This window comes from Pelodiscus sinensis, chromosome 14 (genome assembly GCF_052426305.1).
Source record: "Pelodiscus sinensis isolate ZL-2025 chromosome 14, ASM5242630v1, whole genome shotgun sequence".
Taxonomy (NCBI): domain Eukaryota; kingdom Metazoa; phylum Chordata; order Testudines; family Trionychidae; genus Pelodiscus; species Pelodiscus sinensis.
The window spans coordinates 6,399,032-6,421,368 of record NC_143065.1 but is presented as its reverse complement, the minus strand read 5'-3'; the positions used below and the strand labels follow the sequence as shown (position 1 = coordinate 6,421,368).

Sequence of the window (22,337 nt, the reverse complement as noted above, 5' to 3'; positions counted from 1 at the left end):
TTTTATGAGAATGTAAATATTAGTCATAGTTCACTTTTCACTTCTTGGAAGAGCAATACTTGCTTCTTGGAAGAGTCAATCTTCCAGAGTTTGATTTAGCGGGTCTAGTAAAGATGCACTAAATTGAACTCTAATGGCACCTCTGTTCATGCCAGAACTCCAAAGTTAGTGGGAGCATTTCTCCTGTTGATATCCCACTGTGGAGATGACACCAAAGGTCAAATTAAGGTTTGTTGACTCCAGCTACACAATGAATGTAGCTGGAGTTGCATATCTTAATTTGAGTTCCCAGGTGTATAGATCAGTCCTCAGGAATCTTTCCTCTTGAAACTGGGGTCATTAAGAAGTCATTGTAGGCCTAACCTATAAGCTTTGTTAAAACAGGCTTTCTGAAAGCTGTACAGGGCAGTGGGGGAATGTTTCAATGAATTTCTTTCTTAGTTTAAATGAAAACAGTATACTTGTAAAGGAATTCCACTAACCTGCAATATTTGTTTCCAAGGTGTTTACCTGCCTCCCCACAAAATAAGAGTGGGTATGTCTACACTACAGCATTAATTCGAGTTATCTTAATTCGAAATAGTTAATTTGAATTAAGCTCATTTGAATTAACGCGTCTACACAAAAATGCAGTTCGAATTAGCATTTTGCTAATTCAAAATACTGCATTCACACTTACTGGACACAGACTCGGATTTAAGGCCAGCCAGAACCAGGTCAGGCAGGGCATCAGGTCAGGAGTGTCTGTGTGTGGGCTGCTGCCTGAGGCTATCTGATGCCTGTGCTTAAAGGGACACTCCCCCATCCCCCGGGCAGCTGGTTCTCAGGTGCCCCTGCTTCCTTGCCTGCCTTGATGATGGACAGCAAAGCATTTGTGTCTTTGCGTGCTCTGGTTGCCCTCACTCGGGACACCACAGCACTCTGCAACATGGAGCCGGAGCTGCCCCTGGGCACTCTGGTGCTTCTTGTGGATGTGTTGCTGTGAGCCTGGCTGCACTTTCTGCAGGCTGCCATCCTGGAGGTCCATCGGGGGGCTGTCAATATCCAGGAGGCCCTGCAGGAGAGCTTCCACCCTGAGGAGCACTAAGAGCCTCCTTGGTGTGCCCCACTGGAGGCTTGTGCCTCATTCCTCCCTCCTTCCACTTACCCCTCCCTAACCCCGCTTCCTGATGTCAAATAAAAACACATTTCTTGCCAAAAATAAACTCTCTTTATTGACTGAAACTGGGGTGGGAATGAGGGTGGGCGAGGGGAAGGGGAAACTTGGGAGGAGGTAGCTGGCAGGGGGAGGCAAGGGGCGGAAGAGGGAGGAGAAGTTCAGGGTTGGGGGTCTTTCTGGACCAACTTGATTTTCATGCAAACCTGCTCCTGGGTTCGCATGTGTTCTTTGGTGGCCAGGCTGGCAGCTTTCCTGCCATAGACGGCTGCGTTCCTCTGTCTAGTGAGGAGATCATGAACATTGGGGGCATACCCACAAACCTGAGTAAGGTCCACCGTGATCTCCGCCCTGGACCAGGAAGGTGCTTGCCTGCTCTGGGCCCTGGCAGGCTCCTGGGAGCTGGCAGACTGCTCCTGGGGAGCGGTAGAGGGCTGGCTGCCTGTGGCTTGCTGGCTCATGTTTTGGGGCCACTGGGTCGGGGCAGTGACTGCTGGCTCTGGGCCAGCAGGCTTGGAGCTGGCACAGGCACTGTGGCCAGAGTCTGCCCCTTTAAGGGCTCTGGGGCTGTGGGGAGGGAGAAGAGTTTTCCTGCTTTGGCCCTGAGTAGCGACCAGGGGAAACTGGGAAGGCTGGAGGCCAGCTAATTCTCAATAAGCGGGTACACAGCACTTATTTCGAATTAGCTAATTCGAGTTTGGCGTTACTCCTCATAGAATGAGGTTTACCAACTTGAATTAAGCGCCCCACTATTTTGAATTTAATTCAAAATAGCGGTTTGCTTTTGTAGACGCTATGGAAGTGAATTTGGAATAACAGCCATTATTCCGAATTAACTTTGCAGTGTAGATATAGCAAATGAGAATAAACTGGATAATCTATACAGTGGCAAAAACAAACTAACAGCATGAACTTTGACAAGGCAGGAGGGTTGTCAAGTGTCTGGTTTTGAACCGTACAATCCAGTATTTGAGCTTTCTGTTCAGGAAAAAATTGAGAAAATAGAACTGTCCAGTATTTTCTAAATAAGATGTAATGTAGATTGTGATGTAATGTCAAGTGTGTCCGGTATTTTTGTTGAAACCATCTGGCAACCCTACAAGGCAGTTAGATTTGTACAACTGGTTTCCCTGCTGTGGTTTAAGATAGTGTTGGGATCACAGGAAAAGCTTTTAAAGGAATATGAGTTTCAACTTGACAGAATTCCTTTCAATAGTTCAAAGCTATTAATGAAAGGCTAAAGAAATTACAAGTCTACTAATTTATTTAAACAGTTATGTCTTATTGCAACATTTAGACTGAGCATATTGTTAAAGGATCAGTACAGGTTTTAATGTACTTGTGCTCTTAGGGTGTGTCTAGACTACATGCCTCCGTCGACGGAGGCATGTAGATTAGACAGATCGGCAGAGGGAAATGAAGCCGCGATTAAAATAATCGCGGCTTCATTTAAATTTAAATGGCTGCCCCGCTCTGCCGATCAGCTGTTTGTCGGCAGATCGGGGCAGTCTGGACGCGCCGCGTCGACAAAGAAGCCTTTCTTGATCGGCACAGGTATGCCTCGTGAAACCAGGTTTACCTGTGCCGATCAAGAAAGGCTTCTTTGTCGACGCGGCGCGTCCAGACTGCCCCGATCTGCCGACAAACAGCTGATCGGCAGAGCAGGGCAGCCATTTAAATTTAAATGAAGCCGCGATTATTTTAATCGCGGCTTCATTTCCCTCTGCCGATCTGTCTAATCTACATGCCTCCGTCGACGGAGGCATGTAGTCTAGACGTACCCTTAGTTCTCCTGCATGGAAAGGTATTGTAGAGTGAATGGCACTCTTCAAAAACCTCTTAAGAGTTGTACAGAGATACAGAAACTGGAAGTACTTCTGCAGGTGATGTCTCCATGGGTGCTCCACTGTTGGTGGTGAGTCATCCCCGGAGCTACAGTTCGGAGCTTTTTCTTTGCAGTTGTCAATCGGGCCACACATTCGCAGAAGGTGTCTCATGCTATGGGCAGTTTGGTACCTCACACACATGGCCTGACCCCTCCCCCCTTCAGTTCCTCGCTTTCTGCTCTCAGCCATGGACGGAGTTTCTCTCTCATCTCAGGCGTCTATTTTCCTCACACGGCCTTACAGTTTTTCCTGCCTCCTTTATCAATTCTAGTGTTTTTCTCAGTCAGGGTATGTCTACACTTGCACCCTCTTTCGAGAGAGGGATGCAAATGAAGACATTCGAAATTGCAAATGAAGCCAGGATTTAAATATCCCATGCTTCATTTGCATAATTGCGTTATGGCGCTTTCAAAATAGCGCTATTTCGAAATAACAGATGCTGTTAAGACATGGTTATTTTGAGAAAAAACTCTTCTCTCAAAATAACTGGTAAACCTCACTGCATGAGGAATAAGGGCTATTCCGAGAGAAGGGTTTCGTCTCGAAATAACTGCATCTTAACAGCGTCTTTTATTTCAAAATAGTGCTATTTCGAAATAGAGCCATAACACGATTATGCAAATGAAGCATGGGATATTTAAATCCTGGTTTCATTTTCAATTTTGAATGTCTGTCTTCATTTGCATCCCTCTATCAAAAGAAGATGCAAGTGTAGACATACCCTGAGTTACTTGTTGCCTGTTGCTTGTTCTATTAAAAAAAATACAATTTTTCTTTATCCTCTTTCCTGAGGGACCGGCTCAGTGGGGGTGGCCCCGCTCTCCCCATGCCCCTGCCACAGTTAATCTCGCCCTCCCTCTCTTCATTTTTCCTGTTGAAAGAAAAAGAAAGAACAGAAAGAAAGACACACAAAAAGAAATCTTAAGAGGAAGCCTTATCAGCTGCCCTCACCCTCAGCGAGCGGCCACCCCATATTATTATGCCGGGCTATCCAGGGTTGAAAAAGTGCCAGCAAAGTAATAACCCCATGCCCATTTCTGATGGTCACAGACTCGGAACCGGCAGCCAAACAGCCCTGCAAGTCCTCAGTGCCGCCTCCCAGCATGCTGACATCATCGCAGATGCCTCCTCCCTCAGAGGCTATAGCACAGGCAATTCAGTCAGCGCATGCTGACCACACCGAGCTAGCCAGAGCTACTTATTCCTCACTGGCACCTGATACTAACGACAGGCACCTTGTTTCCCTCCCCCCGTCAAGGGAACCCTCTCCGGTGCTGTCTTTGCCTTGCGCATCTCCAGGCTACATTCGATCTCCGCTGCTGCATGAACTCACCAGATTTACTGAATACGATCAGAGGAGTGTTTTTTCCTCGCAGCACTCCTCTCCTACTACATCTCGTCAATATCATCAGTACCTTGAAAAGCCCTACCACCCACTATGGTACCCAGAGTGGCCATACCCTTCTCCTCATTATCCAACTTGTTGGGCCCTTGGGAGCACTGGGGATCCCTTAGATGCTGCTCCACAGTTCCATCTGTTCTGGCAAAGAGTCTTCCACCAGCCTCCCCATCCAAAACCCTCCCATCTACTGTTGAGTCGGAGGAAGAGGAGGATCAAATCCCAGATGATCACAGCGAAACACAAGCTCTAGGGAGCAGTATAAACAGGTCATTTGTCTGTATGGAATTTTTTTTTCTACGGTCGTTGTTAGTGCTTTTCATGTAGCCTGTTGTAAACCTAGGTCAATATGTAAAAGTCAATGTTCCCACCAGAATGCCTCTGTATACCCTACAGGGGAAGCAAATCCCTGGTTGAGACCTGCTGCCCTAAGGAACAAGTCCCACGATCTTATACTTCCATTTGGGAGAGAGCAATCTCTGAACAAAGTGGATAGGAATGAAAAGCAACATTGTGCATAAAATAAATCTGATAGAGGGGTCAGTTTTGGGGGGATATTAAAAGCAAATAGACTCCAAAGGACATTCTGAGCAGTGTCTAACAACTCCAGGGTCACACTTTGGACCTAGGGTGACCAGATTGCACATGTGAAAAATCAGGATTAGGTGTGTAATCAATGCCTGTGTAAGGTCAAAGTCCTGGATATTAGGACTGTTGGCTGCGGTTTGCTGTCCTCAGCCACCAGGAGCTGCAGGAAGCGGTAGCTGCTTATTAGAACATAAGAACGGCCGTACTGGGTCAGACCAAAGGTCCATCTAGCCCAGTAGCCTGTCTGCCGACAGTGGCCAGCACCAGGTGTCCCAGAGAGAGTGGACCGAAGACAATGATCAAACGATTTGTCTCCTGCCATCCCTCTCCAGCCTCTGACGAACAAAAGCCAGGGACACCATTTCTATCCCCTGGCTAATAGCCTTTTATGGACCTAACCTCCATGAAATTATCTAGCTTCTCTTTAAACTCTGTTATAGTCCTAGCCTTCACAGCCTCCTCTGGCAAGGAGTTCCACAGGTTGACTACACGCTATGTGAAGAAGAACTTTCTTTTATTAGTTTTAAACCTGCTACCCATTAATTTCATTTGGTGTCCTCTAGTTCTTCTATTATGGGAACTAATAAATAACTTTTCTTTATCCGCCCTCTCCACACCAATCATGATTTTATAGACCTCTATCATATCCCCCTTCAGTCTCCTCTTTTCTAAACTGAAAAGTCCCAGTCGCTTTAACCTCTCTTCATATTGCCTACCCCTAGCCTACAACCTCTGCATTGGAGAATTCTGTTCTTTCCACGTTCTTGCACTACCCTGTAGCATCTGATCTCATGTTAAGGGATGTTACTAGCAACTGTCACTTTGGGTTTCTTCTTTGTGTCAACCTCCACCCAGAAAATTTGAGAGACTAAAATGGAATTCCCAGTCACCACAGCAGCCCGGAGATTTGAAACCCATATCACTAGCACGGAAAGTAAGGGCTATTCCTCCTAGACCACCCAACACTTACTTCTCTTGCTCACCATCCTGTCAAGGCCCTGTGATTGCCATAACATTCCTGCCTGGGTGTGAAATGGCTCATGTTTGAGAGGTGCTAGTCTGAAGGCTCTGGTGACGAAAGCCAAAGGTGACCATATTTCCCTGTGCTGAATGCAGGACACTTGGTAAAATTACTCATAATCAAGCAAGTCCAATGGCAATCACACACAACTGCAGTACAGACATTCAGATTAACATCACGTTGACCAAACCTCTGTTTAAAAAAAAAATACTGTGTAGCTGGAGTCTTTTTATTTACCTTTTTATCTTGAAGGTTTGCATGGAGAGAGGTGATGCACACATGATCCCGTACATCTCTTGCCTTACTGACTGACCTGCCCAACCCTCACTACCCAGTGCTCTCCACCCTCCATGCCTGGCTGGGCCCTGAGACAGCCACTTCTCCTGGTACTTGGTGCCACGTCATCTCAAAGCAACATATGGGGGCACAGAGAGTCACAGCCCCCCCCCCTCAGATTTCTGTCATGGTTCAAACCAGAAAGTGGCGAGCAGCAGCCTTTTTGGCATGTGACAAGGAAATGGCTGGGAGCTTGGGGGTGGAGGTAGGGATGATCTGGCTCATGTTTCAAACATTGAGACGTTGATCACTGCCCGTTGAGCCCGACAGTCTAGCCAGTTTTCTGTCCACCTTACAGTCCAGTCTGTTTATCCCATCCATACTTCCTTAACTTGCTGGCAAGAATACCCTGGGAGACCATATCAAAACCTTTGTAAAGTCAAGGTATATCACATCCACTACATTCCCCATGTCTACAGAATCAGTTACCTTGCCATAGAAGGCAATCAGGTTGATCAAGCATGACTTGCCCTTGGTGAATCCATGTTGACTATTCCTGATCACTTTCCCCTCTTCCAAGTGCTTCAAAATGGATTCCTTGTGGATCCCTTCCATGATTTTTCTGGGGACTGAGGTGACACCCCAGGCCTGCTGCTCCTCCAAATCCGCTCCATTGGGATACCTCCTGCTTCCAGCACTGTGCAAAGAACCAGTGACTGGTTGGATGATTCAGCTCACCAACAGCTTGGCTGGCAGGCTCCTTTTCCCACTGCCTCTGACTGGGCTGGCACCCAGGAAAAGCTCAAGACGCTCTGGCCCAGGGCACAGGCCAGGAGGAGCCAAGTTCTGCGTGTGCCAAAGCCCTCTGGAAAAACATGAGCCAGGTCATCCCAACCTCCACCCCCAGCCCCTTTCAGCTGGAAGCAGCTCCCATCCCTTCCCTCCCGGACAGTGGCTGCTGCTTGCCACTTTCTGGTTTGAACCCTCACAGAAATCTGGGGAGGGGAGCTTGTGACCCTGGGTGCCCCCCACATGGTGCCAGGTACCAGGAGAAGCAGGTCTGTCGTGGAGGCCCAGCCAGGCATGGAAGGTGGAGAGCACTGGGTAGCGAGGGCTGGGTCAGTAGGGTAAGAGATGTACGGGAATGTGTGTGTGTCACCTCTCTCTATGCAAACAAGAAAGTAAACAAAAAAGACTCTAGCTGCGCAGTGTTTCTTTTAAACAGGGGCTCAGTCAATTTAATGTTCATTTGAACATTTGTACTGCATAGTTCTGATTGATTGACAATGAACTCACTTGAATATGAGTCATTTTACCAGGGGCCCCATATTCAGCACCGGGAAATATGTGACTAATCCCATTTAAGTCAATAGGGCTGCACATCCATGTTTTAAGCACTTTCTGGGTGAAGGCCCAGGAGCTGATTTGGCATGGTGCTTGTGATGGGTTGGATCACTGAGATCCCCTGAGACTGTCACCTGATGTGCTGTTCATACCCCTGAGCCTGCCTACCTGCCCCTCAGGGCACCTGACCATCCTGTCCTGCTGGACCACAAGCTCTGGTATTCCCCAGCAAAGGCACAGGGTTGGGGTAACAGCCTCCACGCAAAGCAAACACACTGAGAGCAGCTCAGCTTTGGGAGAACTCAGTTCCAGCACCCAGGAGCACAGTCTTCCAAAGGGACCAACCCCCGCCCCCACCAAATCCATCTTACTCTGTATACACAGAGAAAGCGCATAGAGTTTGCTTTCTCTATCAGTGAAAGAGAGAGATGAACAGCTACTGATTCACCTCCGACAACAGTTATTTGTGCTGCGCCTGCGGCTCTTAATTCATTTAAAAATCAGAAGTGCCACGGGGGGGACCCGCGCAAGCTGGGACAGTTGATTCCTGGCTCACGTGGATTCCTGCTCCCTCTGTGCACCAGCCTTTTAAATGTATTACAAGCCTGTTGGCTTTTAATACATTTAAGAGGCTAAGGCAGAGCAGGAGGGAGCCAGGACAGCTGATTCCTGACCGGCTCTTAATACATTGAAAAGGCAGAGCCACAGCAGGGTTAGCTCCCAGGCCGGGAGCTACCCCCGCTGCAGCTCCCCTTCTTATCGTCTAATCAACTAGTAGATGGAAAATCCATCAACTAGTTGATCAGTTTATGACATTTAACATCCCTAGTTTGTTATGCCTTTGCAACTATGCCCAGATTCTTTTGTGTCGATCCATAGGCGGTGTAGGAAAAGTATGGTTACCATACCATGCCCTCTGTTTAAACCGTTTGGGTCATGTGGTATTTATCACCCCTTTCAACCCTTCCATATATCGAAGTATGAATTTAGCTACAGGGTTCCCTTTTTTTGCAGTCTGTGCTTTTGTCTGACACTCGAGCAAAGAGTTTCCAATGGAGAAGCCCCTTCTCCACCAGATTAAACACTTGCAAAGAATGTACCTGGACCCCAGGCAATGTAATCTGTAATCCTCTTTCCTTGTTTTGAGGTATCTTCCACCACCTCCCTTGGGTGGTCTGTCAGTACACGTACAAACACTGGTAGCCTTTGTGGGATTTTGCCTTCCTGTCTCAGAGATGATGTCAGCTTTGATAGGTACTGCCGGCCCAATGTCTGACACCAGTGTTTTGGACAATGGGGTTCCCATTGTTCCCCCAGATTCTGTTTCCATCAAATCAGTCGTGGAGCCTCCCTCATCCAGGAGCTCAGAGCCTCCCTCTCCTCCATTTAAAACTTGAATGACATCTGGGCAGCTTGGGATAACAGATGAGATCCAGCACCATTCTCCAAGGTACCCCTGCAAAAGGTGGGGAGACATTCTGCGCTTCCCACTCTGGGCCATCTATCCCCTGTTCGCTATAATCACACAGCTTCCAGCCAGGACAGATCCTTCCCTGGTAAACCATGAATCAAAGGGGTAAACCCTTTGAATTGGGTTGGCCCAATGTTCCTCAACCCCCGCACTGGCTTCTTGGACCCCCACCACTTCCTGAAGGCTGTCCTCCATGACCCATGCATCCCAGGGGTGAACCTGCTCCTCTGCCCCTCTTGCACATTTTACAGCTTGGGAAGCAATAATTCACCCTCCCCCATGGAAAGAGACACAGGGCCAGGCCTGGCTTCCTCTATTCCTTTCTCTGTTTGCAAATTGCCTCGCACTCTTGGGGAAGAATTAAAAAGACACTCTCTTATTTCCTCAACAGCCCCTGTGGCTTTGCCCTCCCTGCTTTGAATTTCAGCACAAGAATCCTTCTCACTGCTTACAACCCTTGGAATGGATTCAGCCACATCAAAAAAGCCAGTCCCCAAAATAAATAGTGCAAAATTCTGTGATACAGCAGCACCAGTTAGCTCGGCTTGTTTCCGCCCTGTCTAAACCCGTACTCTGGCCAAAGGGGCATGGATCTTATGGCCCTTGACCAATTTTAATTCAGCTATTTTCCCAAGGATAATATTTTAAGTCCCCCCAGACAGACATTTCTACCTCAGAATCCTTCCACACAGAGATGACACGTCCAATTACCCTGAGAGCCTTCATGTGTTTACTACTTTCCTGCAAGTTATGTAAATCCTGTATGATACGTGATCACTGCTTGGGAAGCAGCATTTCTATGAGTTACCTGCTGCTTGTTCCCAGTTGGCACTGGGCAATTGTCCCTTGGGTGCTCAGTGGAATTACAAAGATAGCACCTTTTGGGCTCCTCTTACGGTGTAGGAGACAGGGGAGTGAACTTGGGGCGAACACCCAGCCACTCATTCATACTCCTTTTCCCAGGGGTAAAGCAGGGACCTTGTCTTCCAGCCAAACTTAAACCCCTCTGTTTGTGATGTATCCCGACCAGGAGATTGGGATTACTCAAATTGATCAGGATAAACGGCAAGAGCTTCATCTGTTTCTACCATTTTATCCTACAAATGACATATAACATCATCATTAGTCATGTCCAGGAACTGTTCCTGAACATCCAAGTCACAAATGGCTTCAGAGCTCGTGAGTTCATTCATTCTTACCCCCTTATCTAACAGATTTTACTTTTGGCTAATATAAACTACATTACTTAGCCCAGCCCCTCTTTTAAGGGATCTGAATTTTACATGTACATTTCAGGTGTGATCTGAAACTGTTTTAAAACCAACTCCATGAATTTGCCATAGTCTGAAGATCACTAATTGGCATCTTCTTGAATATGTCCAGGGCTCTCCTCCTCAGTTTTACAACAATAGTGGTCATCTTCTGAGCCTCAGGAATTGAATGGATTCCTCTCTCTCAAATGTGATGAAATATTTGGCGATGTCTGCAGATTCATCATAAGATGGGCCCAGTGGTTCCCACTTGTGGATTTTTGGAGAGTTGGATCCTGCTACATTGGGGTGCTGACTCTTCCAGTTCAATACAACTAGTTCATGCTTTTCTGCTTTCCTCTGAGCTTCCATGGCTCTCTCATGGGCAACTTTTTGGGCTTCCTCTTTTTTTTTCTTCAGTTCCAGTATTAACCTCTGGGTTTCCATAGCTCTCTCAGGGGCAGCCTTTTCTCTGGCATCTTGCAATTCCATTTCTAATCTCCACATTTCCATGTGTCTTTTATATTTGCTCTCCCTCTCTACCACTTGGATGCTGTAAAGTTCCAGTTTCTTTTGAGCCTCACTCTCATTCATTTTGCTGATTTTCCTGCTTTTATTTCCCTTACCCAAAATAAGTAGAAAATAACAAACCAATAACCATTTTATTCTGCAGACACCATACTTAAAACTCACTTAAAATCACCACTAGCGTCAAGAGCTCCCAGCTGCGCACACTACCCTGCATGATTACATCAGTGTGATGGGTTGGATCACAGCAACCCCCTTGAGACTTTCACTTGGGATGCTGTTCATACCACCAAGCCCCACTGGGCCACACCACCACTCTGTCCTACTGAGGCAGAAGCTCTGATCTCCCCCCAGCAAAGGCACAGGGTTGGTATAACAGTCCCCAGCAAAGCAATGTAGACACTAAAAACAACTCAGCTCTGGGGGCTCAGTGACAGAGACTTGACAGTTACCAGGAGCACAGCCTTCGAAGGGGAAGAGACCAAAACCCCAAATTAATCAGGGTTTCCACTTCATATTTCTAACTTCATTACAAGAATGATACATGCACACAAATAGAATCCACATTCAGGGGATCACAGGCTCTTGCATGATAGGATACTTGTTTTATGCATATTCATATTCAAAAACATGTTTCCATAAAAGTATGAGGGTGTAGCATCACAGTACTTTATGCTGCCAGAAGCCCATAGGAGTAAAGGGCACTCAATACATTCCAGGACCAGGACATGGCAGCTGGACCAAGAAAACCAAATTTATTTCACATAGTCCACAGAACAACCATCAGTGGATGGTAACTTTGGCCATAACAAGCTGGAAAAGATCAATAATGATCAGTTTGAAGTCTTTGTTTAATGATTCTTTGTTTACTATAACTGAGTTAGTGCTACTTATAAACAGTACAATAAATTTACGAACTTTGTATTTTATATTCCAGTCACATCATCTAGGTGCATTAATGAGGAGTCTAGGGATGGCTGTGTTCAAACAACAGAAGGTGGAAGACGTTTATGAAATTGGGGAAGAGCTAGGAAGGTAAGTGCATACAGATGGTACCAACACACTTCAGAGGGTGACAGATGCAGTGATGTTTGCAGTATCTTATGAGAGACACTTATATGATACAATATCTTATATATGGTGATGCCAATTCTCTTCCAGAGTATGATCTGAGGAAGTGGGTCTGGCCCACGAAAGCTATTAAACCATCTTGTTAGTCTTTAAAGTGCTACATAGTTTTTCCTTTTGTGTTAGCAAGATCAGACTAACACAGCTACCTCTCTATTATTACAAGAGTGAGTGACTTTTACTGGTGTTCTGCTTGCTAAGAACATAAGAACAGCCATACTGGATCAGGCTAATGGTCCACGTAACCCAGTATCTAATCTCTGATAGTAGCCAGTGCAAGATGCTTCAGAAGGAATGAACAGAACTGGTCAATTTCAAGTGAGCCACTCACTGTTGTTCAATCCTCGCTTCTGGCAATTAGAGGGACTCTCCGAGAATGGGGTTGTATCCCTGATTATCTTTGGCTAATAGTCACTGATGGACCAATCCCCCATTAACTTACCAAATTCTTTTTTGAACCCAGTTATACTTTTAATTTCTCCACATCCTATGAAAATGAGTTCCACAGGTTGACTGCATTGTATGAAATCACATTTCCTTATGTTTGTTTTAAACCTGCATATTTATTTAATCAATGGACCCCTAGTTCTAGTGTTATGTGAAGGGATAAATAATGCTTTCATATGAGCTTCTCCACACCAGACAAAATTTTATAGACCACTATCGTATACCCCTGAATCATATACCCCTGAATCAACTAAGTCCCAAGTTTTTTAATTTTTCCACATATGGAAGCTGTTACATATCCCTAATAATTTTTGTTGCTTTTCTCTGTACCTTTTCCAATTTAATATATCTTTTTTGAGATAGGGTGATCAGAACTGCATGCAGTATTCAAGGTGTGTGCATACCATGTATTTATATAGTGGCATTATGATAATTTCTGGTTTATTATTTATCCCTTTCTTAATGGTTCCTAACATACTGTTAGCTGCACATTGAGTAGATGTTTTCAGAGAATTATCCACAGTGACTCCAAAATCTTTTTTGAATGGTAACAGCTAGATTAGATTCCATCATATTATATGTAAAGTTGGGACTATTTTTTTACAATTTACAATTTTCATTTATCAGCATTGAATTTCTTTTGCCATTGTCTGTCCCACTCACTTAATTTAGTAGGATTCCTTTGTAACTCTTTGCAGTCAACTTTGGCCTCAATTGTTTTGAATAATTTTGTATTGTCTGTAAATGTTGCCATCTTTTTGTTCACTCATTTTTCCAAATCATTTATGAATATGTTGAACAGCACAGGTCCCATATAATTGATCTTACTCCTAATATATTACAATGGAAACATAGTCTTTAACATAACATTTAACATACATTTATTTTCTGTCTTTAGAAAGTTTCTGATGAAATCCCCTTATTTGCTTTCTAACGTTTAAAAGTATTGTAAAAATCAAATTTTAATCTATTGTATTTAGCACATTCACATCTCTTGCAATCTTCAAAGGGCTTTACAGGTAGTTAATATCATTGAAGTACTACTACTATTGAAATGACTGGGACTTCTCCCATGCTAATAGTTAAGCAGATGCTTAAGTGCTCTGCTGGATTTGGGGCCTGGTTGAGGCAAGTCTCCTCTAGTCAATTTGCATTTTACAGTGCATTGAATGCAGAAGGCGCATACTCACAAAATTATCACATCTCCAGTCGTTTTCTAACATGCTGCAAAATTATTTCTCTGCACTATCTGGCTTCCGGCTTTTCTGGACATCGGGTAATTGCCTCAGAAATGGCAGTGCATATGCATACTGTGTTCTTCAAAGGCCCATAAGATTACAACTCCTCACTACGGGCTGTTTCCCAGGTGTCACTGATCCGCAGTGTCCGTGCTATGGCCCCAGCTTTTGAGTAGCCTCTAGGACAGTGTTTCTTAAACTGTGCACCGGTGTGCCACGAGGCAGTCGGAGGTGTGCCGCAGAGAACAACAGAATTCAAAATGGCCGCCCTTGAAGGGGCAGGCAACCGTTTTTTTCTCAATAACTTTCCACCGACCCTTTTTATTCCTCAATAACTTTCCCCCCGACCCTTTTCCCCCCGACTTTTTCTTTTTTTCTCAACAAAAAATCCTTGGTGTTCCTCAGTTTTAAAAAGTTTAAGAAACACTGCTCTAGGAGGAAGCCCTTCAATGTGCCATGGAACTCGCTCTTCCTGCAGGGTAATCCATACTGTCTCCTTCGACTGGTGCTCTGGATGTGAAACACTTCTGCTTTACACGCTACACTACAGTCAGTGACTCCAGCTGACACAGGCCCCGATGGAGACTTGTAGAGTTTTTAGGGATTAGTGCACCTCTGCAAGCATTTGCATTGACACCCACATAGCATCATCAAAAGAATAGGGTTTATTAGTCATTTGGAACACAACACAGGAAATCCTTAGGCTAGTGTAGAAAAATGAAGGTTAACGAATAGTTCATTCTGGTTAACATGGAGCCAAGCCAAGCCGAAGTGTGCGTATCTCATTGTTCAAGCTCCATTTCTCTCTGTTCATCTGGTCGCCTTTGTCAGGCCCCAGGTGTGCTCCATCTGCTTCCCACAACCCACATTAACCCCCACCTCACACCTCTCCAATCATCTGTTCTACAGGTGGGAAAATGCCTCCTTGCTGAGAGGCAGTGAAGTTGATATCCCTTGGGATCTTTGTTTTCTAACCGTCTGGGCAGGATCTGCCATTGTATTCTCAAGGAGTCCATTGATATGGGGATTAAAATCTGAAACAGATAATATCCACACTTCTATCTCTTAGCCTGTCCCAAAAGCAAACAGTCCTTTTCTCCCCACGGGGTAACAACGCAGCATATAGAAGAAACAGAGACTCAAAAATTTCCCACTTCCTCACAGCTGCCAAATCTTTATCTTCACTCCCAGCCATCCCTTTGCTTCCATTCTCCTCTCCCTCAAAAATGCCCAAACATTCTGTAACTTTAAGCAGAGACTGGGTCTGGGACATTTCAGCTTGGAAAGTGAAATTTTGAGATTAAATGTGACTGAAAATGTTTGGGTGGGTGGGTGTTTATAATGAAAATTGATAGGTAACCTGAACTGTAGCCACTAGTAACATCCTTTCCTTAATATTGTCTAGTTCTCTACTCAGTACAGAATTTTTTGACTGTACCTTTTATATAGTGTCTCTTTATACCTGAGTATTATCTGCTGTATTTGTCACAACATAGGTAAATATCTTCATCCCTTTTTGGTAGGTAGCAATCCTTGACTTTTTGCATAGTAACACCGTGATTATCTGACAGCCATATGCAGTGTTTAGACTTTGGGTCCAAAATCATGGCTTTTTCCTATTAAGCTGCAGGAAATGCTCCATTAGATCAGCCAAAAGAAGGAAATTCTGTATGTGAACAGTACTCTCAGCATATTGTAAAAAGATTTCATCATCTGGTGATAGGAAATTCACACTGTACAACTATATTTTAGCTAACATTTTAGTACATTTTTTACATCTGGTTTCCAAGTGTTCCGAATTATCATGAATAGTTATCAGGGGAAGGGTTCTTCTTTCTGTACAGAAATTTGAGTCTACTTAGCTAAGATTGCAACAGGGAAAATGTGTTCAATTCAAGATTTTAAGGGAAATTCAGACTGTGTAAGTAAACAATTTCATCCTGAAAACAGTCGTCATAAGGGAGCTCCACATTGGAATTACTCTTTTATTCTTAACATTTTCAGGAGGTATCCTTGGAATTATAATACACATAATGTCACACTGACTTCCTATGCTAGCTTTGTTTTCACCTTTTCAGATCTTTGGAGAGTTTCACAGACTTCATTTTCCAGCTGTGCATTGAATCTCTAGTTCGAGCTGGTTATCATGCCTCTCTATCTCTGAACAGTAATTACAAGGTCTGTGACAAGTGATTACTTGCTTATTGTAAGTAAAGTAACATACTAGATGTGTCCCAGCAATTTAAGAAGTTTTCTTTCAATAAAATGGAGCTCTTTGCCAACAGCTGCTTTTTTATTATCTTGTATTTTCAGCAGCTTTCAGTGCTGACAGGTGTAGGTGGATAAAAAGATTCATTAATAGGGGTAAGTAACTGGCAAAACAAATAGGCTTTTATGTAAAGTAATCTTCATGTTTTGGCACGTCAACAAGCTTTAAATATGCATTTGTGATCCGGGCCAGCCCTCCCTACAGTTGTCAATCAGCACATCAGCAGCAACTGGCCATGACCCTGCCGCTGAGGACATACACAGCCACAGCAACCTCACCTAGAATAACTTGTTGCCTGAATACCCTCACTGATTCCACCGTGAAATCAGCTCTAACGTGGAGGAACCATTTGCAATGTTCAAATTACAGCAGCCTCTGTGGGAGCCCTGCTGCCTCATTTGCTGGAGTAGCAGCCACAGGAGTATCAGCTGGAGCCCTTCATATGGTTGTGCAATAGCAGTAAAAACTCTTAGCTTCCCCCATTCCCAATTTCAGAGCATGTCTTACTCTCCCCAGTTCCTGGGCTCAGGCTCTCTCCTTCTCTTTGCCTTGGCCTCTTGCTCATCCCTGTGAAGCTGCCACACCTGTGTTGCCCAATTAGAGCAAGGTGCAGAGCACAGTTGATCTGTCAGGCAGCACTGGAGACATGAAGGAGCTGATGGTACTTGATAGTAGCAAAATTAGAATAGATTATGCTGAATAAGGGGAATAATGTATTTTGATATGAATAGTTTCAAAGAGTCTGCCTTCAATATATTATCAGAGTGTGCATGTGAAGACAGGAGTTTGTGGTGATTGCGGCTCTTCAGCTAAAAGGGATCCTAGAAAAGTGAGAGTTTCAGGATCAAATTTTAGGAAGGGGGCAGTCTTCAGATGGTTCCTCTTTCAAAACGAATATACGGGGGGGTTGTTGGGGGCACAGAAGAGGAATGTGTAGAAAATTCAGCTCTTCTAGGAAGAGTTAGTGTGTATAAAGTACAAGCTAAACGGAGTCATGTTCTAAACAAAACTTAATATATTTTCAGCTCTAGAGACACTGTCACTACCAATGCGTCCCTCATTTGGAAAAAGCTAAATGATAGATGTTGCTTAATGAGGGTACATTGCAGTTTAATGCTAGATCTCTGAATCAAGTGAGATGTTTTGGGACTTCAGTTCTAAGCTTTGAAACTTTCAGTATAATTACCTGTAGTCTCTCCCAGTGAAAGCAACTGTTAAGTTTTCAGTCATCTTTTAAATATATATATTACATTAAATATATATTTAAAATCTGTGTGTATATATACAAACACAGAGAGATACAGCCTTGTGCCACATACAAGCTATGAATTTAGTACATGGTACATGGTCCTGCGCTGAAGTCAGAGGACTGGACTCGATGACCTCTCAAGGTCCCTTCCAGTTCTATGAGATAGGTATAGGTATATAGGTATTTCCTTATTCTCGAGATTAGAAATGTGACTTTTAGTGCACACTGAGGTGTCTGTTTTTACCTGTGCAGAGTCGAGAGCAAGCATTTTGACCCTTCAGTTGTTCTCACAGTCAGATGCAAAGCCAAGCCCACACTTCTATTTCGAGCTCTGAAAATGAAGCTGCAAATAGCAGTTAATTGAGATGCTCTGTGTCCTTTCAATCCTGCCTCAGCATCCAGGAATCAGAGTTTCACTGTCAGGATTCATTTCACGTATCCTTACAGTTATGTATTTGAAAGCATTGCAGATTTGAGCCAGTTGCAGGAGTAGCTGTGTTCTGGCTATGAGACACTTACAAGTGGGATGCAGTGTGGTCAGAGGAAAGCAATGTCCAAAATAAAGAAATAACCATCTTTTAACCATCACTTCCAGTGAGCTTAGGCCCTGCCCTGCTCTGTCTCGTGGACATGTGTCTGGTAAGCTCAGCTGTAAGACAAGAACAACTGCAAACTTTTTAAGAGCTGTGCCGATGTCCAGTCACTATCTGAGATTGCAATACTGAACCCCTCAAATTCAGCAGTAATTTTCCAAAATATGACACACAGATTCAAAACTAGTAGCCATTCTCCACCAGCATAAACGCTGGACTGACAAAAACATGAGGCATGGAAACAGGATATGTATCTACTGCACCATTATTGGACACCAAGGCTTGATCTAAACTGATGCAGCCGATGATGTAGTCTCTTTCCTGCACAGGCAGGAGTGATAGAGTAGAACATTGCATGTTCATACACGTTGTATTAAAAACAAAGTCTACGAAAATTATGTTTATTTACTTGACATGCTTTATAGACAGCATTATGCTCTCCTGAAGAGGAGGAGAAGTCTTCTGTGCTAGATTGGAAATGGGTATGATGCCAATCCTATCTCCAGAGGTTCAGATATGAGAAATGTAGTAAAAACTTTGCATTTGCTGCATCATGAACCCCTCCCCCTTATGGTCTATAAAAACCAGTTGAGAGCAATTAAAGTATGCGAGAAATATACTGGCTATCAAAACCTAAACTCAGCCAAGGCATCCTGCTTCCTTCTCCTGGTCGGAAAAGAGCTTCATCCCCAAATGGGTGACCAGAAAACCAGCTGGTGGATAGCTATGACTGTATTTTTCATGGGCTAAATGCTGGGACTTGTCACACTTTCTCCTCCATCTTCGGAAGGGCAAAACTATCCTTTGTGGAGGCTGGTGCTGAGCTCTGATGTTTTCCTCAAACACTTTGGGTTGCTTAGCTGGTGGACTGCTCCCAAGAGCTCTGCTGGCTGGGATGTGGAAAGAGGGGACCTGGTGCCCTTCCTTGCTATGCTGTGGCACTGTAGTCCCACCAGATGGCTTTGTGATGAGCAAGTTTGAAGTGGGTTTTGTGCCACTGTTATTATTGATAGGGAAAGGGGCTTGACTTTTATATGGATGATAAAAATATTCTGCTCTATTAGCTAAGGTAGAATTGTATGGGAGCGAATCAACCCTCATACCTCAAGGCATGAGATAACTATTGCCTGACCTTGGGTTAGGAACAGGGGTTCCCCATTTTGCCCCTCCCCCGAAGGTATCCAGCCATGTAATTATCTGTTCCTGGAATTTTACAGATTCCTCTAAAGCCGGGTGGGAACATTTTTTGGGTCAGGGGCCACTGACCCACTGAAAACATCAGTTGGCTGGGGACCAGTGGGGGCCAGTACGGACTCCCCAATGCTGGAGGGGAGGAACCCAGAGCCCTGGGGGCCAAATCCAGGCAAGCTGGGGACCACATCTGGTGTCTGGGCTTTCAGTTCCCCACCCCTGTTCTAAAACATCTGGGTCTTGCCCTTTTTGGAGACAGGAAACCAGAGTAGAAGAGCCAGTGCCTGTGTATGCCTGTGACTGCCTGTGTCCCAGAAAATGGAAATTCCAAAGGGAATGTGAGGGAGTGGAGAAAGGAGGACCTGGCGTCCAAGGGGTTAAAGAAACAAAAACTCTGGGCAGAGCTATCCCTGACCCGTTTTATCTGCAATGCCAGACCTACAGGGAGGAGAAAAGGAAGGCGCCTGGCTCAGTTTGGGACTGACTAGCAGGGAGCCTGGCGCAGCAGTCTAAAGGCATGAACCAGAGCCTGCCCGCCCGACAGCCAGGGGAGCAAGTGTAAGACCCCACCCTACCCTCTGAAAAAAGGGGGAGACCTACTGAGAAGCCCCAACTAAGGGGAAGCTGGACTCTTAGGGTATGTCTAGACATAATCAATGAAGCGGGGATTTAAATATCCCCGGCTTCATTAAAATAAAAATGGACGCCTCACTGTGCCAGCTCAGCTGATCATCAGCACAGCACGCGAGTCAAGATGAAGATCGGTCGACAGGGGAAGCCTTTGTCGAGCTCCTGTAAACCTCATTTCACGAGGCATAAGGGAGCGGTCGACAAAGGCTTCCCCTGTCGACTGATCTGCGTCTTGACTCGCGCGCTGTGCCGTCAAACAGCTGAACCGGCACAGCACGGCGGCCATTTTTGTTTAAATGAAGCCGGGGATCCCCGCTTCGTTGACTATGTCGGGTAGCCTATTTTACATGCCTCTGTCGGCAGAGGCATGTAGTCTAGACATACCCTTGGAGCCATACCCCCAACCTGAGGACTTGGACAGGGAGCGGTTTGGAGTTCCTGGGCCAGGAAAACAGAGAACAGGGGGCCAGTGCCCCTCCTTCCCATCTACCATCCACTTACTCAGAAACCTAGTCACTCAGTTGCCAAGAACCAGGCCACAGGGTATTTTCATCAAAATGATTTTTAGGATAAACTGCCTAAAGCACACACTGGGATATATAAAAGCGACATATCACCATTATTCAGGTAATGACAAATTGTGTGGTCATTTTGGTTGCTGACTTTTATACAGTCCACTACAGAGTGTCTGTGAGCATTTCCTGTCCATTTTTTTTTTGTTTGTTTCTTTCTGTGAGCCTTGAACAGATCTTTCCATCCACAAAGAACCCACGTAAATGAGATGGGGCTTGACAAGACTCTTCTCCCTGAAGCAGTGCAGGCTCAGTTGTCCTTTTTAAATTGGTAGCACAGTGCAATATCAAAGAGTATTAATAGCATCAACAGCACAGCCTTCTACAGTGGATACGATATTTATTAATTGATTGTAAAGCCAGGAGAGATTGTTATGATTACCTAGTCTGACCTCCTGCATAGCAGAGGCCAGAGAATATTATCCAGTAATCTCCATATTAAGATCATATCTTGTGGTTGAGCTAGAGCACGATTTTTAAGATAAAAGATGTCTCATTTTGATTACAAGGATCCAATGAGGGAGAATCCAGCAAATTACCTGGTAAAATCATTCCAGCAGTTACTTGGGTACAGACACACACACTTTTATATTCAGTAATCCGCAAATCTTAATAACAATTCATTGCTAGTAATTTAACAACAGTCTATATTAGACACATTATTAGCTTGTATACAGAACACCTTATCTCAGGTCATTCTATCGGACTGAAATAAAACCTCCTCCAACTGTCAGCTCCCATACCCTGAAAATCCTGTTCATTCCCCTAAAGCCACAGTAACACCACAAAATATGCGTTCTCTCTTTTTCTCACATTCCCCTGCTCTGCCCCTGAAGATATACATGAAAAGTTGAGGTATTAAATGCTCTAGTCCTCCAATCTTCTTGTGTCCAAAGCAAAAATAACAGCTAAAAGAAGCTTGCGTATAGGCAACCGTAGCTGTGTTAAGTCTTTTGTTTTTTCATTTTAAAGACCATGGCTCTTCTGAGTGATGGTGTTTACGATTTCCAGTATGTGGCTTTATATAAAATAATAACATGATCATCAATGAAAAGGTGCATCTGATACAGTCATTAGACTGTCCCCTAAGTATGTCATAGTCCTGTCCACAGGCTGATATTCTCATTTGTGTCCTCCTGACAATATTTTTCCAGCTTGTATTTTATATATATGGAGCTGTCTGTGTTGCTAAGGGTAGGAAATGTAATGCGCTCACAGAAGACCAGACGTGAATATGTTCCACCTGACAAGAAGTAAACTGAAAACTGAAGAGGATTTGTAACGTAAAATATTGTGAATGTAAAATATATGTAATCAAAGCAATAACTCTGATTTTCTGTTATTAAAATGGGTTCATTCCAATTGGAGTATGTACAGGTGTGGGAAGCTTAAGGTTGGGATCTGGGGGGGAGGGGTTCGGGCACCAGAGTCAGGGCATGAGGTGTGTGAAGGGAGGTGAGGGTGGGTGGAGGGTACAGAGCAGGGGGTGGGGCGCAGGTGGCTCAGGGCTGGGGATTGAGTGGGGGGAGGCTCAGGGTAGGATGTGGGGGGTGCCAGAGGCTCAGGGCAGAGGGTTGGGTGTGCGGGTCAGGGTTGGGGGGGGGCCTCAGGGTAGAGGGTGGGGATGCAGGAAGCTCAGGGCAGGGTATGTATGGGGAAGCAGGTGCAGGAGTCAGGGCTGAGGGTTGGGGGAGTGGTTGTGAGGACTCTAGGGCTAGATAACCTTACCTGGCCACAAGGGAGCTATGGGCTGTCTCTGTAGGGCCACTGCTGCAGGGACACCAGCAGCAGTGTGAGAGACACCCTGGCTTTTCCCCAGGGGTCACTGGCAATAGCATGTATGTTCCCAGCGCATGGCTCCCCTACAGCGCCCCCCAGCCGACCCCTTTAACCTGCCTGCAGTGCTGCTGCCTCACCTGGCTACCTGCGCTGGACCAGCACCTGCCTGCAGCAGTAGAGCTCTGCATCATTAACCGCATCCCAGCTGGCTCTTTAAAGGTCCCAGCCTAGGTATCCTTGTGGTGAACAGAAATGTCACTTTTTAAATTGATACAAGGAGAGTTTTAGCCCCCAGCTGCAGTATTGTGAACCTAATTACAGC

The 22,337-nt window shown here is 45.0% G+C and overlaps 1 protein-coding gene and 1 pseudogene across 1 annotated transcript in view; one reads left to right on the top strand and one right to left on the bottom strand.

Moving 5' to 3' along the window:
* DAPK2 (death associated protein kinase 2) overlaps positions 1 to 22,337 on the top strand; it is a 94,519-nt gene that overhangs the window by 12,784 nt on the left and 59,398 nt on the right. Inside the window, exon 2 of the mRNA XM_075897630.2 lies at positions 11,857 to 11,954. Within this exon, the coding sequence (XP_075753745.1) occupies positions 11,878 to 11,954 (77 nt within the window). The 5' untranslated portion in view covers positions 11,857 to 11,877. The remainder of the gene's footprint in view (positions 1 to 11,856; positions 11,955 to 22,337) is intronic.
* Positions 9,890 to 10,560, bottom strand: LOC149523575 (uncharacterized; annotated as a pseudogene).